The 24,901-nt window shown below is 32.3% G+C and overlaps 2 protein-coding genes across 8 annotated transcripts in view; one reads left to right on the forward strand and one right to left on the reverse strand.

The window, feature by feature from the left end:
* LOC111508396 (uncharacterized) overlaps positions 1-16,817 on the reverse strand; it is an 82,191-nt gene extending 65,374 nt beyond the window's left edge. Inside the window, exons 1-3 of one of the 3 annotated variants that reach the window (XM_074172695.1) lie at positions 16,518-16,817; positions 5,622-5,771; positions 3,548-3,708 (exon numbers count right to left, since the gene is read on the reverse strand). In XM_074172695.1, the coding sequence (XP_074028796.1) occupies positions 3,548-3,708; positions 5,622-5,766 (306 nt within the window). In that variant the 5' untranslated portion in view covers positions 5,767-5,771; positions 16,518-16,817. The remainder of the gene's footprint in view (positions 1-3,547; positions 3,709-5,621; positions 5,772-16,517) is intronic. The other 2 variants (XM_074172694.1, XM_074172693.1) reach the window with 2 other exon arrangements.
* A 91-nt stretch (positions 16,818-16,908) lies between these two features.
* Lola (longitudinals lacking) overlaps positions 16,909-24,901 on the forward strand; it is a 499,448-nt gene continuing 491,455 nt past the window's right edge. For all 5 annotated transcript variants that reach the window (XM_074172691.1, XM_074172692.1, XM_074172690.1 and 2 more), the window contains exons 1-3: positions 16,909-17,068; positions 17,593-17,772; positions 19,647-20,370. In XM_074172691.1, coding sequence (XP_074028792.1) covers positions 17,599-17,772; positions 19,647-20,370 — 898 coding nt within the window. In that variant the 5' untranslated portion in view covers positions 16,909-17,068; positions 17,593-17,598. The remainder of the gene's footprint in view (positions 17,069-17,592; positions 17,773-19,646; positions 20,371-24,901) is intronic.

A 24,901-nucleotide genomic window follows, 5' to 3' on the forward strand; every position in this document is an offset into this window, starting at 1 on the left:
CGTATAGGACGAAACTGCAGTAACGTTAGTTACAAATAAAAGTGGTAAAAAACAGAAATTTTCATTTCTCTTTTAATTATGATCTTCTACCACATAGTAACGGCTACATCCATCAGTTTATTACCTACCAGTAAAGATTTGCATTTTGTTTTATCGCCGTATCGAAAATGCACATTTTCGAAAAACATTCTGAAACTTAGAAACGATGATAGATATCATCGATATCGATATGCGGTTTTCACCACTGAGTTTGAAATAAAATTTGACCCTCAGAAACAGCCATCAGCTTTCATTTATACAGTTTGAAAACAGGAGTTTTCCTTTAAAAGTGTTCAATTTGGACAACTCTGCACATTTATCACTCATTTCCGCAACATCATAAAAAATATTCATTCTATTGGAACTCCTTCCATAAATTTACAGAAAGTATACATATAGCAGGCGACAACGAATTCAGTTACACGCCGTCATTCAGTTGTTTGTTCCGTAAGAGCTTAGACATTCGAAACGAAGATACAGTTCAATGGGGTCGATATTTCTACCGATAAAGCAATTGAAAAATTAAAACTCATTTAACCGAGAACGAACACAAGTCAAAAATTTCAATGACCAATAATTTAGTTCCATATTTCAAATTTTTTTGTCTCACATATAATTGAACGGTGCCGTTACAATGAGTGCGTTATCATCCAATATACAAACACTCATTTTCAGATCGTAATTAGCACTATTTTGGATATTTTTAACTGCAAGATTCTTGTTTACTTTCTGAATACTTGAAAAAGATGGAAAAATATTTGTTAAATTACAATGAGAGTTCTTTAAACTCAATTTATATTAAATGTAATTATCCCTATCTTAGCAATAGCAATTACATTTATGATTTTTTTTATGAAGGGGTTTATTTTCGTGACAATTTTTAACAAAAGAAGAATAAAATTAAATTTTATATCAATTCTCTTTCATTTATGTTAGGTATGTTATTTTTTCAATTCACAATCACAAGGGAAATTTAATACATTATTTTTGTCAGAAAATCATGATAAGAAAGCATATAATCCGGGCCTTGGTCCACAGGAACTTTTGTGATCGTGAAGTCTCAGAAACGAAGTCCTCGAAATAAACGTCTACACCACTGAAGATGTCTGTCGCAGTAACAGACGAAACATTTGATACTACAAGTTACCTTCGGCTTCGGCCTACCATTCCGGATTTTGATCAGTCTAATCGTGATAACGACTGCGAAAGCCTATATTCTTATATTAATTGATAATATCAACATCGAAAATATTATTCAATATTCAAAATATTGTATTCTGTGTAAACTAAAATGTGGTCAGTTACGCCAATGACATCGTGTCTGGAGCATCTGCAAAACTTTAAAAACGGACACGTACAGTTCCCTTTCTATTTTGTTATTTTACCGAGAATAATAAACAATGGAACGGATGATTTCTATTTTATCAAGAGAATGCTGAATCAACAATAATAGGTGAACGTTGCTAGATCTGTGAAGTGAACGACAAAGGAACTTCCATGAACCTGAATTGAAAGCCTCTCAGGAAATACCGAAAATTAATATCTGTCTGATTACGAATCACTTTTTTATGCGTATACTGTGTGTAAAAGCCAAATGGAATAACTTCATTATTTCGGTTACCAAACATATTTTAACAAAATCTCGAAAACACATCAAATTAAAATTATGATTTGACATACTTCAACGGAAAAAGGCCACCCCACCTTTATTCCCCTTCGTGTGACAGGTACAACCACCAATTTTCTAAATAGGAAAGATGTATAGGCTCGTGATATATTGTTTGAAAGGTCTGTTCATTTTCTATTCGAATTTATTGCAACAATTAAGATAAAATATATGAAAATCATGTGGTCACCGAAATTTGATAAAATACACTCAAAACTTATTGCAATATACTCAAAACTTATTTCAAGTTGAGGTATTGATAATAAGAAAGTAATCAAAAGCCATGGCAATGTTTTTTAGATGGTATCTTCTAAAAAACTAAAGAAATTTCGTGGCAACGTTAGTTTAAAACGCCTTGTCAACTCGTTTTTTATGTTACAAAATTAGTTGTCAATATTTTAATTTAAGTTTGAAGTTCGTTAACTTCAAGTCTGACAAATGGTTAGATTAACGGAAATGTATAAAATGACAGTTTTACAAATGATCGGTTACCGAGGTAAAACCCGAACACAACAGGAAGTAGCTCGCCCATATCTCAAGGAACAATAAGGTAAATAGAGAAGCAGTTTCGCGAGCTTGGTCTTGGGGCAGGGGCAAGGGCAACTTGAATGGCGATAATTATTTGGCACTACTTCAAAATGATGTTTTTCCAAGTTGAGCAAATTTATATTCTGATCGCGGAAACCCTCATCCAGTGAATACGATATGGTTTCAGCAGGATATAATTTGTGATATTTATGACTTATTTATTATGTGGAAATTAGACAAAGTATTTTATCTATATCATATAATTGGACCTCGATATAACATTTCCCAATTGGTGGATAGGGAGGCAAGGATCAATTGAATGGCCAGCGCGATCACCTGATCTTTCATCATTAGATTCCTTTTTATGGGGATATGTAAAGAGCAATGTGTACAAAACTAAACCATCAGATTTGAATGACTTAAAAGAACGAATAACGCTTGCGATTAGGTCGGTCACGCCTGATATGTTAAATAATGTAAGACACTTTTATTTGAGATTAGGATGTTGCCAAGACGTTCGCGGTGAACATTTTGAACATCCATAGTTCTTTTTCGTATTCTACGTTTTTCATTACTTTCAGTTTTTGAGTGTATTTTATCGAATTTCGGTAGTAACATGATTTTAATTTATTTTATCTTAATTGTTGCAATGAACTTGAAAGCGATAACATTTTTGAATAGAGAATAGAAAGATATTTCAAACGATATATCACAAACCTAAAAAATTGGGGGTTGTACCTGAAGGTAGGGGTGGTCTTTTCACGTCGAAGAATGTCAAATTATAATTTACATTTGACGTGTTTCGGGATGTTTTTTTAATATATACAGTAATCGAAATAATTAATTTATTCCATTTGGCTTTTACACACTGTATATTTTATAGATGGAAAATAAATTTTTTTAATGTTTATATTGTGATTATTTCAGTATAGGATTGTTCAATATAAGCCTACAGGAGCCCTTAATTTTGAACGATAATGTATGACATATTATATGATAAATGTATTCCGAAGTGATATTTTGTGAATATGGTGTGTATAAAATGTATTTCAGGAAAATGAACATTAGAATAAACGTCAACATTAGAATAAATTCAGTATATGCGACAGTTGTAATACGGCCCATTTGAATTGAATTATTCACCCTGTAGAATCAGCCATCAAATCCCACTAAATGTGAAATTCCTGCTGGTCATTTGCAAGAAACCTTACTCTGACGTTTTTATTTCACTCAGCCAGATAACAAAAACTCCCAAGGTCTCGTGAGAAGAAAACACAAAGAAAACATTATCTCTACCTGTTCAGCTTGACTTACCTGGAGTTCAGCCTGAGATACGTCAATTTCCCCCTTGTAGACGAATTCGATGATAAATTTCAAGTCGGCGTAACCGACATCTTGAGGCATTATTATCGTCGGATGCTTACAAGGATTTTCTAATAACAGCTTTTGAAAATACGACGAACAGGCAGATAACACTACCTGGAAAAAGAAAAGTTGTTGAAACTTAGATTTTTTTGACAAGGATTGTGTTTGCTATTTGTATTTGGAAGAATATTACGTTTGGTTATAATATCCTGAGTGCACCAAGCTTAATTGGTTACAATTACAACATAATTTTCGAAGTTTTGCTGAGTAAATCATTTGAGTGTATACTACTTAATTTGATAAAATCTGGAAACCTTAGGTCGATGGATTTTATTTTTAAGTTTTATACACGAAAGCATTCGCTTAAAAGTAGTTTATTTAAAATAACGGGATTGCACGCATTTTGACAGCTTGAGCTTAATGAACGACGATATGAAATAATTTTCTGGGGCTGGTTCGCTTACCCTTATAAAGTCTTCTTGGTACAAAAAAAAATCAGAACAATTGCCGAAGTATTCAGTACCCATTCATGTATGGATTTGTTAAAAAAATTTCATTTGGGCTATTAACTCTACCACTTTGCGTTTATGTTTTTTTCAAATAAATGCTGTTTTGAACTTGTTGAAAACAAACACAAAGTGAAAACGAGCCAGAAGAATAATACATATACTATATAATAAAAAATATAAATTAGGATGTATTTCTCCCAATATCGTAGGGCCACAGCTCTTCAATAAGTTACCGAATTATGTTACCGATTCCCCTACCCTGAATGTTTTTAAAAATAGATTGAAAGATATGCTTGTAAAGAAGTGTATTTATTCTGTGAAATACTTTTTGTCCGAAACTGACAGATGAAAATAATTTATATTCAGCCATTTCTCAATGTATTTTTTAATAGGTAAAATGATTTATGGGTATCCGACGAATCCCATACAATGTATTTGGTCAAGTGGATAGTAAAATATTATTATTTCCAGAAAATTAGGATTTACATGAAGTAGGAGCATCAATTCACATACATTTTATACGATTCTGCAGGTCTAGTGAATATTCCGGGTGCACCAAGTTTAGTCAGTTAAAATGTGTGCAAATCCATATTTTCCAAAATCTTACCCAGCAAATGATAATTTGATTTCGTCTTTAATCAATATACACAAGAGCATTCGCTTGGTAAAATGAAAATTTTCGGAATCTCCATATTTTAAACGATTGACCTTGTATTACAATATAAGTATACCTATATATATATATATATATATATATATATATATATATATATATATATATATATATATATATATATATATATATATATATATATACCCTAATTTGCCTACGTTTTATAGAATGACATAATTTTGTAGCAAGTCAAAATATTATATACTGGATATATCTGTATCAGCTTTCCTTCCATTTGATCAAACAGTTGAATATAACTGAATGTTTTTCCTTGGTTCATTTCGAAATCTACATACGATAATTATTATATTTGCTGCTACATTTAACCATGCTTGGAATTAACCATTTGTTAAATTGTCCTTCCACCTTGATTGTTATAAATCTAAAGTTGTTTTTTGTTTTAATCTTTATTTGTCGTGGAAGTGACCAAAAAGACCACTACCAAAGATATAACTAATAAGATGACAACAAAGTTACAAGTAGCTATCCTTACATATTCTTATATCCGTAAAAAAGTGTCATGAAATATATCTAAAGTTATCTAAAAAGATTCAGCAAATTTTTAAATAACTGAATCAAAAGAAAAACATGGTAACTTATTCTATGACATTTTATGAATTGGAGATCTTATAAGTCTTATAAAAAATTTAATTTGGACTATTTAAACAATGCTTCGTGTTATAATAATGTATATAAATAGTATGTAACTATTTCAAACGGAAAATACTGTAGCCGTGTTATGATTTTTTTTTGTTTTTAGTGATTTGAAACTTTGAAAGTAAACTATTCTGTATATGAATACTAATGATATCGCTATACCATTTTTTTTTCAAAAGATAACCTACCTTATGAGCTTTGAGGGATAAGTTATTGCAGGCTAACGTAACATCAACGAAAGCTTCATTTTGAAGTAATTGGTGAAACACTGATGTCATATTGCTTTGATAATTGTTCCATCGTAAGCAGTACTGTTGGCCGTCATCCATCCTCCCTAAAAAAAACATTCATTGTCATTATATTGCTATGTAGTAGCGGTAAAATGGTAGTTGATGAAAATTACCCCAGGATAAACCATTTGATCTCAGAAATGACATGTGCAATGAACTATATCCATCCAACAAAAAAGGCAACCCAAACAAAGATAGATGCTTGATCAAAGCATGATCACTACGCACATTTGCATCTATTGGGTGAAATAAACTAGCCTCCTTACGCTGGCCAATCAGATCCAACTGCAATCGGCTGGCAGAATTCATTGTTACAATGTCAGGATGGTCAGTTTCGTTTTAACGCCTGTGTTATGTACTTAACCGTATTTTTTTATTCAAAATTTCTAAAATGTCAAATACTGATACGACTAAAATACACCCTACCAAAAAAAAATCCTATACCCAGCCACATATTATTAAAAAAATTCCGTCGTTCCTTAGGGCTGTACAAGCAGCCTTGTCTGAGATGGACAGAGTATAGTTTACGTTTGAAAACAGATTGTTCTTTCATGTGTTTTCCAACGGAGCAAAAATTTTGTTCAGATGATTTTTGTTGTTGCCGTGGGGGCAACATATAGATTTATTTATAAAGTTATTTGACTTCAAACTTTTGTTACATAGAAAATCATTTGAGATGTAGTTTAGAGAATTTATATTCTGCTGAAGTATAATTATACCGGGTGACAAGGAAATCATTATACACAGTACCTTTCATTTGTTTGTAGGGTGAGAAATTTAAAATTAAACCGGTTTCCGGTTCAACCGGAAATAGAAAATGATATATAAAAGATTGATAGGATATAAAATTGCGTTTTCAACAATATAACACAAGTAAAAACTGTCAAAAAACAATTGAATTTGTCTACCAACTCTCGAAAATAGTACCTATTAGTTGAAGCTAACATGCAATTCATTTTTCCATGTCAGTGATAAAGTGAAAGTTTCGAAGCTGATCTATCTCATATGTGTGCAAATCGAGCCTAATAAGAGATTTTCTTGCTATCCTAACCCTCAAATGAGTACCTACCCCCTCAAAACTATAAAAAAAATTCCCTTGTTTCAACTTTAAACTTTCTTTCATCTTAAAATTTGTGTCCGGTAGATGAGTATTTGTTTTCTGTTCAATGATTTATAGGTCAATCTTCTGTGCTTTTTTTCTAGTCTCTTTACTGCCCTCTCCAATTCTGTTTTTGTTCTATAAAGAGACATTAGCGATATCTTCTGATACATGAGGTTTATATTTATAATCGTGATATGCATGTCTCTTTATCTCATTATTTACTGCATCATTCGGTAAACTACAGCACTCTCTTGACACAGATCTTACTTGTAAGTCTAGATCATTTCGATGTGATATCAGTTTTCGGGTCTTCCTTGAATTAAATCTAGGTTTGTTGAATATATTATGTGCTAGTAGCCTTCTAGTTAATATTCGAGAAATTGTCCGTCCGGTTTTGTTTTTCTGGACTTTCTCATTTCTTTTGAATTTCTAGTATTATATTTGATTATACAATAATTTTTTTCTTACTAATATTAGAAGTCACTGCCATGACAACAAGTGATAAAAAATGATACTTTTTGTTTTTACATGTCAATTGATCTTACCTGTAAAAAATACTGTTTCAATCTAAGATCAAAATTTTGTGAATTGATGAAATCATTTCATACTTCTCAGGCAACATTTTTTAAAATCGGATGGTTTTTCATAATGAAAGACTTTACCACCAATTGCACGATGTATTCAAGAGAAGAATGTAATGTAATATGTACAGAAAATACGAAACGTTGCAAATTTGCTAAGGCCAAATCAAAGAAAATGTATTTTTGGTTAAAAATATCAAATATTGTTTCGAACAACAGAAAATAATTTACAGAATTTGTTTTTTGTCCCATATTTCAGAAACCGGACCTATACAGTCATTTTTTTCACTAATGGATAGATCTGTATTTTCTTTTGATTTAACCTATGCATTCACACTGAAATATAATGGCTTCACTGTATATTGAAATTTGATTTTGAAAAATTAGTAATATATTTGGAAATTGAATGCGCTTTTCATGAAAATGTTTATAAACTGTTTCAGTACTTGTCCAAGCTCCCGACGTGATCGATAAAAGCCACCCTTTGTCTCGTTTCCAGGGACTTCGCTGCAGAAAAGCCCTGAACGTGGCATAAGCAGGTTTTCATAATGACATGTCACAATATACTTCGAACGTACTCCTCAAATATAGTGGGATCATTTTCTTCAAAGACACTTGCAGCTGTTTCTATTTCCATAACGTAAAAAACGAATAGGAACTAGGGGGTGACTGTTTTTGTTGAGGGCTTATACGGTGGGGTGGACTATTTCAATAGGCACTGCTAGAGGAAGCGAATGTTCGGTTGCTGTTGTAACGAAACAGGGTGTGGGGAAATAAAAGAGGCTGGAGAACAGTTTATAATGCTGACGAGGTTCTTCATTCAATCCCTAGATGGCGATAGTAGTAACGTTTCGTAGACTGTGTCACAGTTTGGTGTGAATATAATAATCTTGCATTACGTAACTATTGCGACTATTGAATGGATGAAGATATAAATAGAATTCGTGTTTTATTTACTTGTGGGTCGGAAAAACACGATGCAATTTCGTTTGTGACGACAGCTTGGATCAGCTTGAAAAGTGGATTGAAACTATTTTTATTGTCGTTTGATTAGAAAATAAAAAATGATACTAATTTTCAATCCCTCTTTTCCACCTGATCAAAGCTGTCTGGATGAATGTATTTTGTAACAAAAAAAACGGAGAATGCTTCGATTATGTTGTATATAGTATATATAAAAAATGGATTTCCTTATTTTTTCTTAAGAAGGAGAAGTTGTGTTGTTGATATTTGCAATGGCATGGCATTAATAAACAAACCTAAAAAGTGAAAAAACAGAATTTTCCATTTTTTCATTTTTTGTGGAACCTTCATGTATAGTTTTTCAGGCGTTTTTCTGCACAATCTTAAGTGTAACGAAGGGCGAACTGAAAAGTTTAAATTTAATTTTTTTTGGGAAAAATTAAAAATCCAGAGAAAATAAAAAAGTTGACTCATGGTTCAGTTCATATTAACATTCATTCATTTGATAAGATATGACACATATTCTGTGTCGTTAGGTTAGGTTGAACTATATGAACATTTTTGACATGCGACTACTTAAGAAAAATTGTGGATTATAAAACAAAATCAATTACTGGAGACGGGATGCAAAATTGAAATAGTGGAAATCCTTGGAACTTGCTTTGGCTGTTTACGTGTCGTAAGAAACCGAAAACAAGCCAGTCAAACATGAGTTTAGAGAACAACACGAAAGCAAGAACGGAGGTATACAAAGAAAAACCGTTGAAAACCGTCGATTGTACCCAAGCTACACGACGGCAGGTCAGTCTCAGGAAGCGGAGTTCCTTTAACGAATAAAATTATATATATGGAAACACACCACACAGCTGGCTCCAAAATGTGTGTTCCTAAGACACTTCCACGATGGAATATTTATCATGAAATGGTTTTCATGAAATAAGTAAAAACATTTCCATGTTTTTACTTAATTCATTCGTTTCGTTAATTCGTTTTTTACACGAAATGGGATCCAAAAAGATGGACCAGTTATGTTTTTTCGAATAGAATATCAGATGTTATCGGATATGCCAATCAATGATGCAACAGTTATTGTAGGAGTCGATAATTAATAATAATGAATTTATTCAAGCGAAGACATAAAATACAATGTTACAGGCACGCATAATATATGGAATACATTGATACGATACATTGGTTACAATGACCCTAATTTATTCTGAACAAATTCAAGGAACCCACAAAGGAAATCCTGTGCGTGGGTATTGCCCAACAACATTTCTTCATGACGATGCCAAAGCAAAAATTTAAAAAACTGTCATCAAACACTTTTCAATTTTATACGTGATCCTTTATATAATTTAAATTTTTCTTCGTAGATCGATAAATTTTAATTTTCGAAATACGAAAACGTCAAAATAATTGAAATTTGTGGAAGTGATCGCGTTCTAATCGGTTGAGCTTGGCGTATGTGTTGAAATCATTACCAGAAAAGAAAAATTTTATATCAACTCAAAAATTCAGTTTCAACATCATAATCTTACGGAATATATCTCAATTAATAATTTTTTTGAAGAAGGTGCACCGATTTCTTGTTCATTCAGTATCGTTAAAAGTATATTACGTGCCGAGTAGGATATGAAGCCAACTACCAACGAGCAAAAAATTGTAAGCATAAGACGTTAGCCGACTGCGATAATTCGCGAGTGGACGTAATTGGTCGTATCTTCTAGATGCGTACTATACTTTTTCTACGACTGACCGTAGAAAAGAATGGTGCAATATATTTGTTTGAGATTATGGTTTTGGATAATTAACATATTCAGTCAGGTAGTCAGAAATCAATTAAATGATTGAAACATTGGTGACAATATTTTCTACAAATTATTTCATAAGGGTTCATTTTTGTTATAAATATGAAAATTAATAGTAACATAATTACAAATCTCTATAAAAGCATATATTTCCCTGCTAGGAATCACACATTGAAAGTTAGGATCTTGGACTTTTGAGGGTTGTTGATGACAACGGGAAAAAACATGATACATGTGTGTCAGTAGTTACTAAAAATAATCTTCTACAATTTTTCGACTAGTTATCACCGAAAATATTCACTTTTGAAGCATCTGTCAAACTTAGTCCTCACAAGGTCTTCATTTCTATTTTTTTCATGGAATTCAGAGTTGTGGAATTTGTCGGAATATTGGATCTGTAACGTATTCAAAAAACACTTTATTGTGAGATTTTCTCTAAAAAGTTTTACAAAAACGCAACACGTGTTTCGCCATACAATGGCTTCTTCGGGTGTGTCATTACTAACTATATTCTACATATATTCAATACTTTATATACCTACTTTAACAATTTGAAGTACCTATATTTCAAGTACCTGGGTGTCACTTGGTCATTTAATGTTTCATTTGTGCCTGAGTTTGTAATGAAATAAATCACCTGAGCTTATGTACCAGTTTCCACATTTGAAAAAATAGTAACGGGGAGTTATTCAAGACAACCCCGAAGAAGCCATTGTATGGCGAAATACGTGTTGGGTTTTTGTAGAACTGCTTAGTGAAAATCTCACAATGAAGTGTTTTTTGAATATGCGGGTTATATAGTTTGATGTGAATTATTTTTTAAACATAGCCTGAAACTAATTGATTCATTGAATTTCCAAATATATTGAATTGACATTTTTTAACCATTTTTAGGCGCAACCTACGAAATTTTCAAGTTTAAAATGAAAGGGTCCATTCGACCCTCCACTGCAACTCGAGAGGGTTTACCATGACTCAAACCTATTGAACACGATTTGGTGAGTGATCTTTCCGATCACCTGGTAGAGACAATAGTTTTCTGACGAATAATAATTTCCGGTAAGGTTGAAAGACCCTGGTACATTTTTCTCAATCTTGTGAAGACCTTATCGGCGATAATTCTGCGACAACCTTTGTCAGGTAGGTAAATAACACCAGTGTGTCTCCTATGACGCTTTTTAGGGAGGCGCTCTCCCATGGCTTACTGCGGCTACAGGAAGCCTGTATCCATTGATGTGGGAATGTGCAGCTCTGGAATCGTACCACAATGAGGTTTTTGTGTACTCATCACCATGACGCTTAAGAATTCGGTGCAAGACCAGGTGCTATTGAGAAATTTTGCTTCCTGGCTGCCTATCTAGCCTCCTATATTTGTTCAAGAGTTGGAGGAATGAGACGCTTCTGCTTTCGACGTAATGAAACAGGAAAGTCAGTTGGAGTAGTTTGGTCATCCTCCATTTCCTCTGTAAATTCAATCCAAAAACTGGAGAACTGATGAGCTCTTTCTCTCGATCGTTTATTAAAGGCGCCCCTTGGTGCAGAGCGAGGAATTTAAGTGAAATCTTTCCTCATACGTAATTTGATGGGATTGAAATGCATAGTACACATTTTATAAAATATAAGAACTGTTGGTTAGCTGAATATTATTCAAACATAGTTACATTTCTGAAAAATTAAATTATCTCGCTGTAATTCAAAAACCTTTACAAATCATAGGTAAAATAATGGAAAACTTAATAACTGACTATTATTCTTTTTTGAAGATAATCCTGCAAGCATTAGAGGAACCAGACGTTAAATTACCTCTTCTCCCCAGCCACAAAAATCCAATACCAGAAAATCTCATATTATGTTATTCTGTAAATTCTTTGAACAGAAAATATAATTTTGATTCCGAATACTCAAAATACTTTTCAGTTCTAACTTTTACGTATTTGCGTTACGAAATAAACCTATTATGATCTACCTCTTTTTAGTTACGATGAAGCTTAAGTCTGAGTTAATTTTTTGGTCGGGGTATTGGAAACACTACTTGGTATAGTGGATTCAGAAACTGAAGTTGATCTGCCCAATGTGCTCTGATGGCACACAAAAAATGTACTGAAGATATTTTTTCAAATTTAAAATGGTTTTGCAAATATTATGCATACTTCCAGCGGAGGGCAGTTGCTCTACATTGGTTAAAGCACAGAATAGATTGTCAGGGCTTCCTCTTCTAAATATCCCTACAGGGTTTCGAAAAATCAATGTTACGATGGAGATTCTCATCAACATAGTCAATAGGAGAAAATCAAAAATCCAGGTTCAGTTCAATGCGGACTGTGAATAGAATGATCATATATAACTTTCATTATTTCTTTTATTATGAATGTCATTTGAATTTTTGTTATTTTTCATATCATGTATTTTCATGTTGATGAATAATGATATATTTGATGAGAATTTTTTTTCATTACTCCCATACAACCAATCACCTGGACCTGCCACTGCCTACAAGTGCTCGTTCTTTCTTTTCATACTCCATGTTATTTTTTTTGTCATGGAAACTTGTGACACCGAATATAAATTTTATTGCTAGACCTACTGTCAAGTTTACGAAATCTATCTTAACTCATTTAAGAGAACTAAATCCGAGCTGGTATGACCGTGGTCGAATGGACGTTTCGTCTATTACTGCGGCAGACATCAGTAGAACGTGCGTTGATTGTGAGGACCGAAGTTATATCTCGAAGTCGGTTATTCCAATTTCCACTGATGACGGCTACCGCAATAACAGACGAAACGTCTGATTCTGATTAAAAATATATGTGTTTTTCTTCACTGTTCTAGTTCTAATTGAACGGTGACAGAAATAGTTTACTTTTCAGGGAGATCGAAGCTATTGACAGAAGCATATTTGTGAATATCTATGTACTCGTAGGTACACCGATAAAAACCTTCCAAAGAAGAAGTATGAGTTACGTTCATTTTGCGTATTTTTCTGGGATTCATTAATATTGTAAATTATTAAATTTGAGGCTCTATTTTGCCTATCCAGCATTTCAGATATCACTTCTTCCATGTCTGGTAGATATCTTACATACACTAGTTGCTTTTGATATTTGGTAATTGTTTTCATTATTTGCGAGTTTTTCTTCATTATTTGCCAGTTTTTTAACAAGTTTTTTCAGTTCTGATACTTCCTTGATTAGGGCTGGTATACTTTATAAAAACCATACTCACAATGTTCACAAAAAAAATTCAGTTTTCTCCTGGTTTTCAACTGCATACATTTTATTTAGGATACTGTTAAGTGAACCATTGTTGCTATTATTTTTCAACTCGCCACCTTCACAACTCATAATTGGTTGCGAGTAAGAAGTTATTGAAGTTTTTGTACCACAATGAATATGTTCACTACTCCCACGCAACAGTTTAACAGCTATAAGTTTGCGGAAATTGAGTCACATTTTTGTTTGTCATTAGTATACATAGTATACAATTACTTCTGTACTAACTACTAGTTGAATGAGCTTTTGTGAAAATCACTAATATTTTATAATTAGAGTCGGGTTTGTTATTTCCCGCCACAAAAAATCAGTTCAGGTCATTTTTATTGGATACAATACATTGTAGTAGTTTTCAGTTCTGGATATATCACGTTTGAAGTGAAATATGAAAGTGTTGAAAGAAGGAAGTTTTATTCTACATGCAGTGATTCGAAAATGAGTAAAAGCATCGTTTATTGACAAATAGTATGACATGTTTTGTATTATTATTTTTTTCCTAACTCACTTATAACAGTTTCAACTGAATAAAACTACGTGCCGAAATCTGTTGTTTCATTCAAGATGACCAGGTACATTACGGCGATTTCATGAAATACCTAATAAATGGATATATTTTCATTATTACACTACTAACCAAGAGTTTAGAGGCAGTTTCTATATGATTCAAAAATTGAGATGTGCTATAATGTTCAAATGATTTTGGGTTTTCAATGTGTGTATTTTATTCAGAATTTGCTAATTCTAAGTAATTATATTTTTTTCAGGCACCAGACTAAAGGAAAATATAAGCACCATCAGGCTGTTTTCAACTTTTCGATTTTTTTTATATTTACATGTACCTGAAATCAATTTATTACATTTTGACCATTATAATATCTCCCACAAGGACAATTTTGAGACATCGATATCGATTTATTTCATTTCCTTTGAGATTGAAAGGATGACATTTAATTTTGAGATGTAAAAAATCAGTCCATCATTCTTCATAAAAACGGTTATTCATTTATACGTAACTATTAGTTGTAGAAAGGTTTATGTTTGTTTCTGCAGTCTTCCTAATAAAATATTCTCTTCTGCTTGTCGAACGTTCTAACAATATTTCTTTCAATTTTCTATTTTCCAAACTCAAAACTAAAAGAAAATAGTTTTATGTACGAACATGGTGCATTATAAATATTGAAAACTACCAAAGAAATACTTATGCAAAATAAATAAGTTTCGTGATACTGCTCAGTATTTAAATCGTGCCCAGGAAATTGATTTTCATACTTTGAAATCGAAAAGTAAACATTGAATGATATATACTATAGAATATTCTACAAGCTTGGAACTAATTGAGGTAAGAACTGTGTTCAGGTTTCATAACTATACCGAGTTTATCAACGACAAATGCATATTTTATTAAATCCAACAGTATTATATAACTTAGACTAATAGTGTGTACGTAATAGTAATAAAGAGCTAGAGTTATTACCAGTAAGTGTTCACTGTGAGCACCTGATGGTAACAGTTGAACTGTGTCAGGGTTTTTTTATTTGTAGTAAGTGAACTGTGCCCCAGTCATGTCAGTCTAGTTCACAAGATGAAAATGGTGAAAAAATGGTGGAAATAATCTCAAAGTGCATTAATGAAAAAAATAGGTAATTATCAATTAACAATTTTTACTTGATCTCTTCATTGAAGACCACAAAAAATGTATGAATAATTTTTCAAAAAAAAAGTTCGCTTCGTAGACATTTTTTATCAGTGTACTTAATGAAATCACGTTATAAAAGTTTTAAAACAAAATATTATTTTGTTTATTATACTTTGTATACAGTAAGTAACAAAAAATTAATACATGACGTATTATTGTTATAAACATTTTTTTAAATTTATTTATTATCATAGTCCCGTTTTTGTATTACGTTGTATTCACTTTGAGATTTTTTCCAACGACAACCAATTCTGAATAGTTGAAAAAAATGTTTTTTGTGACGGCGTGAAATTAAAATTATAAATGATAGAAACAGAGTTTCAAGAGGTGGCACTTTTTTTGGAAATGTCCTTCCCTTCTTAATTCTTTGTAGTTTTTGAAATATTTGCAAAACCTATATACCATTTTTTACATCTCAATTTGTTTATGATTTTTGCATTTTTTTATGTGCTAAAAATCGGTTTTAGCACATTTTTCTAGATATCATTCCGGATCGAATGAGCCATTGCACGTATTTTTCCGACTAATATCTATGTTTTTTACCATTTTCAACGTATGAACCAGTCTACGTGTGTAGATGAATTTTTTGATCACTCTATTAAAATTTTAATAGTGGTTATTGAAGCTTTTTATCAGTGTTTAATTTTTTTCATTAGCAAACGCTTACAGGCTCATTCAATTTACCTACCTACTTTTCTTCTGAGAGTCAAGAAAATTAATGAGAGTGAATAGAAAAAAAAACATCTGGTAAAAATTCTGAAAACTTATCTCCGAAGTTTCATGATTTGCACCGAAAAGTAACATAAAAAACATAAATGTTTTTATCAGTACCTATGCTTCTAGGTTGTTACCATGAAGAAACGCCAGAAAGAATGAAATTTCATTCCAATGTTTTTATTAGCTCAACAGTGGTAAATAGGGAAAGGGTGATTTTTCATATGTTGAAACATCAAATAAGGCTTCGGATTATGGCTAGGTGTTCTATAAATTCGATTAATTAAAGCACTTGCTTTGATTATAGGACATGCCAAGTCATATCTATAAAATTGTATTTTCAAGTCTCGTGTTTTGATATCTACTGACTACAGAAACACGCATCTATACTGCGTAGACTCAGCTCAGCAGAAAAGACGTCGAAATGTGCGTGGGGAAGCGAAGCGCGAATGTTATCGAATTTGAATATCGAGTTCAAACTTCATATTATCGCTCATTTTTCTATGCCTTGTCCATAACAACCGACTGATTCATAAGCTTTGCGTGCATCGAGTGAAAGGGTCACGCGATCTACGTCGATCTAGTTTTTCTGTAGTGGCATATGTAAAAAGTAAATAGAAAAACGAGGATTTCGGGCATTGACAGGGTTCTTACCTGTTTTGCCGTGAATGCCCAGATGACACAAATGAACATGCAAAACAAACAAACACGGATTGAATCGCGTTAAAAGAAATAGGAACAAGACCACAGAGCAAAACGGACTGTACGATTAGAAGAGACAAGCTCACTATTTTGTTGTGGATCAAATTCGTTTCTCTCCTCTCATCTCCACGCTCTCTCTTTCAAGTTTTCACCATCCTCTCTCTCTTCCATCCACTTCTACGTAGCATAGATGAGCTGCCGGAGCAGACCTGACGCCACGAAGCCATGAAGCTTGTCCCGTTGTTCATCTAGCCGCAAAAGCTTCCGATCCTATTGGTGTTCATGCCGGCGTTACTGCGCAGTGTGCCAGTGAGTGTCAACTAGACGTCACGTCTGTTTCGTCAAGTATGCCCCGTACACTCATCCGGCTGCAAAATCTCATCGATGAAGCCTATCGCTTTTAGTTCAACGCCACCGTACGAAGTATAAACACTGTCATCTTCTGAAAAGCAAAATACAAGTGAATATATATTGTGATATTTAGTTTTAGTGTGCCAAAATAGGTAATTATAGAAGCTCATCCCATATTTCCATTACTTCTTTTGCGCGGAACACTGATAGTCGAAAGCCTTTTTCAAATGCTTTTTGTGGACTGGTCCCACCCGAGCTTTTTTGCCATGTTGTTTTTTCATGACCTTTTAAATCTCATGTGGCGTAATTGTTGAAGTACAAGATTCGGATAAGTATATATTGGATTTTCAGTGTACCCCGTAGGGATGTTCAAAATACGAATTTTCCTGATGACGCCTCGCCATTTTCCATATTAGCGGCCATTATTGGTTGCCAAGCTAGCTCCGCTTTCCTTTCCCCCACTCTTGCTTACGTGGCTGCTGTCAGGCAATAACGCTTGCGTGTTGTAGTGAAAGGCGAAGAAGTATACTGCCATCTTTCGGCCTCTTTATTTTGTTCATCAGTTCATGTAAATTTTGTTTCCGCATTCACAAACACAAATATAGCTTCATGGAGTTTTTTTTAATTAGTATATCATGCACTGTGCAACTTCTAAGAATAAAATATTTTATTACAGTTAACAATGGATGACGACCAGCAGTTCTGCTTAAGGTGGAACAACCATCAGTCAACCCTAGTAGCTGTTTTTGAAACGCTATTGGCAAATGGTATCTTAGTGGACTGCACATTGGCAGCAGAAGGAAAACATCTAAACGCACACAAAGTAGTTTTATCAGCATGTAGTCCATATTTTGAGGTAAGGATTCTTTATGTGATTGTGCTAATTATTCTGATTTATTTATTTTTGTGGTACTGCCCACATGTCAACGAAATTGAATCTGAAGAATTGGAACAGGTTTGATAATTTGTTCATTCCGTTAATGAAACCAAGCTGTGTTGTGATACTGCTCACTACAATTGAAAATATGAATTGTGATACAGTTCACAATATCACGAATGTTTTTTTCTTTTTAAATTCTCAAATATCTAAATGCTTATATTTTAATAGAACGCTGGTACATTGAAAATTTACGGAATTTTAAAAGTCTGCACTGTTCTTTTGTAATATATTTATAACTGTTTTTATTTACTTCTGTATCAAAATATTTCAACCAAATGATGGATTGAGTTTTTTATCAAGGAAAGCTTTTATGAACATGTATCAGAATAAGTAGGTGTTATGTTCGTGTTCATGCCCAATTTCAACATATCTAGTAAATGTTGATTTGAAATTTTTATATACACAGTATCATGTGAAAAAGAATCTGGGACTTGCCAACAAAATTTTCTGTCTTTCATTTTTTATTTAAAAATTGCTGTTTTGCCTGAAGCCCCCGATTTTAAAAGTGGTTATCTATATGATCCAGATAACATTGAAACTATTAGAAGTTTTCAATGTTAATTATACCCTATTGTTGGCGACCTATTAGTGCATGTGATGCTGACCATTACTTTTTTTTAAAAGCGAAGTGAATTTTGCATATGATCCAGTTCACATTGAAAGTATTGGAGTTTTTTGTCATTACTTTTGGTACCCTATTGTCGCAACATTGTTGATGCATGTGATGGTACTGTCCATCACTTTTTTTTATATAAGTGATTATGCATGTGATCCAGTTCACATTGAAATTTTTGTCATTACTTTTGGTACCCTATTGTCAACATTGTTGATGCATGTGATGGTACTGTCCATTACTTACTTATATAAGTGATGATCCATGTGATCCAGTTCAAATTGAAATTATTGAAATTTTTTGTCATTACCTTTGGTACCTATTGACAACATTGTTGATGCATGTGATACAGTTCACATTGAAAGTATTGAAGTTTTTTTGAGTCATTACATGTGGTGGTACTGTCCACTACTTCATATAGCATCAACTACCAAAAGGCTACCTGAGAATCTGATCTGAAATTTTGAATGATGCACAGTTCAAATTCGCTCCCTACAGTAATATAAAAATTGATTTGCAGTTCAGATCTACAAGCTGAAAACTAAGAATTATACATAAGACAGGCTTGTTTATGAACATTTATTACTACTAGGTATTTTCCTGATTTGCGTTTTCTCTCGAGTATTATTTATGCTGTCTAAGAATAACCAATAAGACATCTCATTTTTGTTATGATATAAATGCCGTGTTTTTGTACTAGTCAAGCCACTAAACCCCAGACCAGCATAAACCTGCTGAATTACTTCTAAATGTCTGATGGTGAAGTGTAATTGAATTAACTGATACTCTCAAATGAATAACACTTAGTGAGATTTTTCACCTCAATATGTTTCATTTTTGCATTCACAGCTTTTTCAGGAATGATGAGATGTAACTGACCATTTTTACATCTGTTTTTATATGAAATGATTATTGAGTGTTAATGACTATTAACACTTTTTAGGAGTTAGATATTGACTTTTTAAAAAAAAACTACCTAAACATGTATTTTGAGACAGATACATCCAATTTGCAATGCACAAATTGATGGTACATGTATCCCGACTATAAATATTGATTGTGATCCAGTTCATGATCTTATATATAAACTAGGAAAATTGGTTCAAGTAAAACCATGTTGATTTGACTTGTGAATAAATGTATAAACTTGAGAGTACTTGAGAGATCTTTTTTTCAGGCGTTGCTTTCAAAGCACTTCGACAAACACCCTATCCTTATTCTTAAGGATGTCAAGTTCCAAGAACTTGAAGCCATGATGGACTACATGTACAAGGGTGAAGTGAACATATCACAAGACCAATTGGGAGCCCTTTTGAAAGCAGCAGAGTCATTACAAATAAAAGGTCTTTCCGATAATAGGAAAGGCGAAACTGAAAGAAAAGCTGCCCCGGCTCCACCTCCACCGAAAAGTCCTCAGCCAACAGCGGCATTACCCAAAGTCCAAGGCCTAACAATAGAGCAACGCACGAGAGATGATAGCAGGGAGGGAAGCATGTCACCTGGGCCTCGGAAGAAAAAAAGATTAAGGCGGAAGAGTGAGGAATTAGATAACCATGATGCCTCCAACTCTTCAGAATCTCACAGCCTACCTGCCCAGAACATTCCCTCATCGTTACCTGCCACATCCAGAATGAATGCCGGCGTGCCTGAACCTGTAGAAACCAAATCTGAAATATTAACGAGGCATAAACAAGAAGATATTCCTCAAGTTCCTATTATAAAAGAGAAATTAGAGACCCATACAGAACTGATGCTTGAACCAAAGTCTGAATATGTAGAAGATATGAATGAGGACAGTATTGAGGATTTGACTTTAGATGATGATGATCTTAGTAATATGGAACAAATGGATGATCAGGCTGGTCCTAGTCATGGCAATGCAGGGGAAGGATCGAGTCAAGGTAAAACCAGTATTTCTCTATGAGGAATGTTAGAAATGATTTTTTTAATTCCTGGAAATTTCTTCGAAGTTATGGTACTGTCTATAACTTTATATCTTTTCAAATATTTACAAGTGTATTCAATTTGAGGATGAATTCAATTCTAAATATTTTCACAACAAAGAATGCTTTGAATAACTGTTTTTTTCAATAGGTAACTTATGAGAGTGCAGGTCATCCAGTTTTTTACCTTGAATATAAAGTTGACATGTTAAAAAAATTCTTTACAATTTTGCTACCAATCCTTCATGATGAAATCTTTACAAATTTCTAAAACTTTTTTCATTTACATCTAATAGCTAGAGGCTATTTTATCAAGAGCATTTCATTCAAAAATACAGTAATTTGACTTTCAAATCAGTGCTTAATATGTTGTTACTGGAATGGTGAATTCATATTTTCTACATGAACTCTTGATTTATTAGATTACGAGTGAAATAAACTACAAAAAGTAAAAAATCAAAATGTGCTAAAATATCTAGTGAATTTGTATTGGGTAATTTTTCAGAAGTTTTTTTTTTTTAATCCGGAAGGCTGCTCCAGATGGAGCAGAAAATGCATTCAAAATCACTATTAGATTTATTTCCCCTACCTTGGAACTGAATTTTCACAGATTCACAATTATCAGCAAATGCGATCTAAACTAATTTCTAATTCTAATAGAATATTGACAGAATATATTAAACCATAATTATGTATGAAATGTAAGTATATAATTGACAATCTTTAGTGCATAGTTAGTGTTTACTATTCTGTCAATTTCCAACAGACTACACTGTATTGATATTGATATCTTGACATGGTGGTGACTTTCACTATTAATTAATCATTTTCCATGGTTATTAATTGAAATTACTGAATTCTTTGGAAAATACTTATACTTCATTTTTCTGCAGATTGTGAGAAAGTATTTACTCTACCTAGAATTCTAGGTAGAGTAGTTAAGGTATGCTCTACCTAGAATTCTAGGTAGAGTAATTATGGTACTTTCTATAAAATTCTAATTGGAGTAATAAGGAATTGTTTGAAGATATTTCAGATTTTCAATTAGTACTTATGATGATTATTTCTGAAAGTTTCTCATGTTTGGATATGAATTCAAGTTGGTATTTATGAATAGTTTAGATTGCCTCCATGTTATGCTAAGGTTGTGGATGGAAAGTTTCAATGTGGAGGGAATTTTTATTCATATCAAAGATGGGGGATCCCTTCTAAATACAAGTTTAGTGAAAAATTTCAGGAATCTTAGGGATAAAATCTGTTCTAATTTTTCTTTATACTGGAAAAGTTCAAATTTTCTTACATCTAGATTTCATGTCGCTGACATTAAATGTACTACATCTTTTAGTGTTTGAGTCATGAGATTCAATTTCGAGAACATTTGAGTTTTTCTGTATATGGAAATTTGTTTCAATTCTGGGAATTTATTTAAAAAATATACTAGTGATAAGGAAAATGTAGAGATCTGAAGTCTGCCATTCAGTGACATATTTAAAGCATCGAGTTTTTGTTGAAAGTCGAATTGCTTATTTTTAGGGTTTAACTACAAAATTACTTTCAATTTCAATACTACTTACTTTGATATCAATTTCTAATGTATTTTCTCTTATGTTGAAAAATATCCACAAAATAATTTTTTTTTTCAAGTTGTGAATTTGACTTTAGGGAATGTGTTGATAATCAGTTAATAAGTAATAATCAGTTAATAAGTTATATGTGACATCATGCTAAATTTAATAAGTTACTTGGATGCCTTTATGAATTTTTTTTTTAATAAAAACCAACAAGGTTGTCATAAAAACACATTGGTTTCTCCACAGAAATATGGAACTATATTAATAAACTGAAGCTAATACTTTTGCACACATTTTTTCAGACATACTTTTCAGTGTGTAAAACTGATGACGAAGATGAAATGTGGGTAAAAGCTTTTACTTCTCTTTTTTCATTTAGTCCCTTGAAATTGTTTTTTATTCAATGATTATATTTGGAATCCAGTTACATGAATATTAAATTTTTCAAAATAAACTTATTGAATGGTGAAACTACTTTATTTCTCCATTCAATCTGGTTTATACAAATTTTATGGTTCATGTATTAGGATTTTTTTATAATCTCCATTGACTAATTTTTCCCAATTTTCTGTTTATTATTTGATGTATGGGATAGAAATATTCTTTTGAAAGTAACATTTTAGTAAGTAAACAAAGGTTGATCTACACGTGATTATATTGATGCATTGATAGTTTTTTCATTTAATTGAAGAATTTGTTCATCCTATAATACTCTTGTTTCAATTCAGTATTGATCTTCAATCATGGAGTTCCTATGCATTCATATTTATTTCAAAAGACGCAGAATTCTAGTTTTGATGTTGCAAAAACATTCAAAATTATAGCAGCCAACTACCTATTGGAAATGCCAGTTATCTAGTTAGTGAAATACTCTTGAGGTTATACAAAATCTTATTGAAAACTGCTGGAGCATATGGAATTGTCGAAGGTTGAAAGTGAAAAAATAGAATATTTTATCACAATTATTTTTATTAAAAGCGTTTACAGAGCCAGAAGCAAAATTACACTTGATAGCTTTCACCTTTACAGGGAATATAAAACCATAATCTTCATTGATGAATTTATACTGTCTTGTAGAAATTTTGCATAATTTATCAGTTAATATTACACCATTTTCCGTGTGCTCTGAATCATTTGCTAACCAAAATTATATCAAAGAAAGCTTTTTGATTTGATCAGTTGAGTTTCAACTTCATGAGTTGTCATACTCATTGAGTGGGAGAGGTCTCGATTAGTGACTCGATAATTAATTTGAATTTTTTTGTTCAGAATGCCAGATTTGTTACTCATTGAAAACTTAACATTCAATATGTTGGGTCTGTTACAGTTTATAGTGGTTAATTTAAAAGTCCATGAAGTTTGATGGCTGCCAGAGTTATGTCGGAGTAACAATAGTTTGCTCAGGTAGAGATATACAAAATTAGTAATGTGATACATTGCCTCAAAAATACAAATGTACAATTGTGGGATTAATTTGAAATATTTCATAAAATATGAATAACGATTTACTGACACCCTGTAATGACTTGATAGTATTTTAGTCTATGTTGATCATGACTATGTATTAACTGTAGCAAGAAAAAATCATGATATGAACAGTTTTGTGAAAATCCTTCAAGAGTCTACAACTATATAAGAACTAGTTTGGATATTTGACAGAGTGATTAACTTTAATTTGTATATATAATTGCTTACAAAGACAAAGTAATTAGATTTTTTGACGAAAAAACTCGTCTCATCGAATAATCCCCTAGGTTATGTCAATCCACAATCGACAGAACATGTAACTTTTTCAGTGGGAGGTTGGGTATACTACAGATGCTCAGGTGTTGTACAGAGATTAAAGTCTGTAAAAATGGACTATGTTCGTGACATTTTTTATGGAGAAGTTTGTTTTATATGAATGTTTTGAAGCCTGCTGAATCGATCACTTTCTCAAGTTATAAATTTATAATTTGGGACTTCGATTTGGTATGTACTGTTGACTACATTTTGTAAAAAACATAATTTTCCATAGATATGTCACCGATACTGAGGAACTGATTCTGTATAGATCTGTGTTCAAGAGAATCCACGATACTTCTAAGACGAAATAAACTACTCATAAGGGCATTTGTCTTGCATTTCTGCATATCTAACTAGGGTTAATTATTCATGTCTAAATTCAGATTATGGTTTTCCTTCCACAATACTGTTTATCATTTCTTTTAGGGAATGTTATATTCAATTATGTTATTAAAATACTATCGAGGATGACATTCATGTGATGAAATTTTGTTTTTCATGTTTTATGTAGTAGTTCAGAATGTCATTCAATTGTGTTCATTTACAACATACTTTATTGTTGTAAGTACATTTGAAGCAATTTATTGCATTATTGATTAATACTGTATGCCTTTGAAAATGACAACTCTGGGAACTTTGAACTTTTTTCCATTCAATATTGGCTTTCTGCAACCACTATAGACTGAGACAGACCCCATATGCTTACTGTTGCTGTTTTCTTTAGAATTGAGTAATAATTCTTGTTTTCTGAATGTAAAAATTCTAAACTGGATATTTTTGTCATTGATGGGATTTTACTTTCATTTCCCATTTAATGTTTGTTTTGACCTATTAAAAATTTCCAATTTATGAATTTGTCTATTTGTATCAAAGAAATAAATTTAATTATGAGCATTTCCTGATGATACAGAAATTTTTATAAAAAGATCAGTTTGTTGGTAACAGGATCAAATTATCTTATTAATTTTTTTGCTAATGTTTCTAATTTCAATGAATTCTTCATATCTCTGTTAACAATGAATTTTATGAAACATACCTGCCAGAAACGTTGTCGTGTTTGAACAATGTGAAAAGTAATAGTGAAATACTCCTGTGTTTCCTGTTTCCATGTTGAAAGTAACTAGATTAAAAAA

Source organism: Leptinotarsa decemlineata, unplaced genomic scaffold, assembly GCF_025532065.1.
Source record: "Leptinotarsa decemlineata unplaced genomic scaffold, Ldec_3_MD MMD2_tig00000133_RagTag_RagTag, whole genome shotgun sequence".
Lineage (NCBI taxonomy): Eukaryota > Metazoa > Arthropoda > Insecta > Coleoptera > Chrysomelidae > Leptinotarsa > Leptinotarsa decemlineata.